Below are 791 nucleotides of genomic sequence, written 5' to 3'. Positions count from 1 at the left end.
TCCTAATGTTCCCAAACTCATCAACATGTAAGACATTAGCAATGATAATACCTCTTGTCCCACAAGGCTAAACTCATCTGTCATCATGCTAGAAATAAATTAATTTGATCATTCATTTACAAAAGAGTAATTAAGAACAATATGAACCATAATTAGCTGATTTAAAATATCCACTATCTAGAGAAACGTTCTCTGCTTTTAAGCTTGTATCAGTGCTCAGTTATAAAATCAATCTTACTAACCTCCTCGAGCAAAGCTATTGGATGGGTTTACATCCAAATGTCCTGGCACTACCTGCTTAAGCACAGTGGACATTCTTGAAGTCCTCCTTTCAGTCCCTAAAGTCAGCCAAAAAGAAGAACAAAGACCATGTCGTTTGTGTTAACATTACTCAAATGACAAAAAGTTATCTTCATGTGTAGCACGTCTAATTGCTGCCAAATATTGTACTTTTTAAGTACCCAAAGCTTAATTAGAGATAACAAGGCAATGTTATTATTTCATCAGAGATAACACACATTTGCAAGATTATAGAGTTAGGTTTGGCAAGTGCAATCAGAGAATTTAATGATAAATGAAGCAAGGCATGCATGGTGTTACGTTACAAGAAAAGCTACTTTCTGCTTATGTTGAGCTAATTCAAATAGCTGATTAAGCCAAAGAGACGAAGTTCTCAAGTCACATGCTCCTGTGTCTAACACATTAGGGTTACCTCTACATGAACCCTTTGGGGTTCCATCACATGATAACTGAAACAGAACATTAGTACAAGTCTTAATAGCTTCATCCAA

The 791-nt window shown here is 35.7% G+C and overlaps 1 protein-coding gene across 1 annotated transcript in view; it reads right to left on the bottom strand.

Moving 5' to 3' along the window:
* The window catches only part of SBF2 (SET binding factor 2), a 64,732-nt gene that overhangs the window by 49,502 nt on the left and 14,439 nt on the right, over nt 1-791 (bottom strand). Inside the window, exon 5 of the mRNA XM_008576134.1 lies at nt 243-338. Within this exon, the coding sequence (XP_008574356.1) occupies nt 243-338 (96 nt within the window). The remainder of the gene's footprint in view (nt 1-242; nt 339-791) is intronic.

Source organism: Galeopterus variegatus, unplaced genomic scaffold (genome assembly GCF_000696425.1).
Source record: "Galeopterus variegatus unplaced genomic scaffold, G_variegatus-3.0.2 Scaffold1297, whole genome shotgun sequence".
NCBI classification, from domain to species: Eukaryota; Metazoa; Chordata; class Mammalia; order Dermoptera; family Cynocephalidae; genus Galeopterus; species Galeopterus variegatus.
Note: the sequence above shows the minus strand (reverse complement) of the source record. Positions and strands in the feature narration are given on the sequence as shown.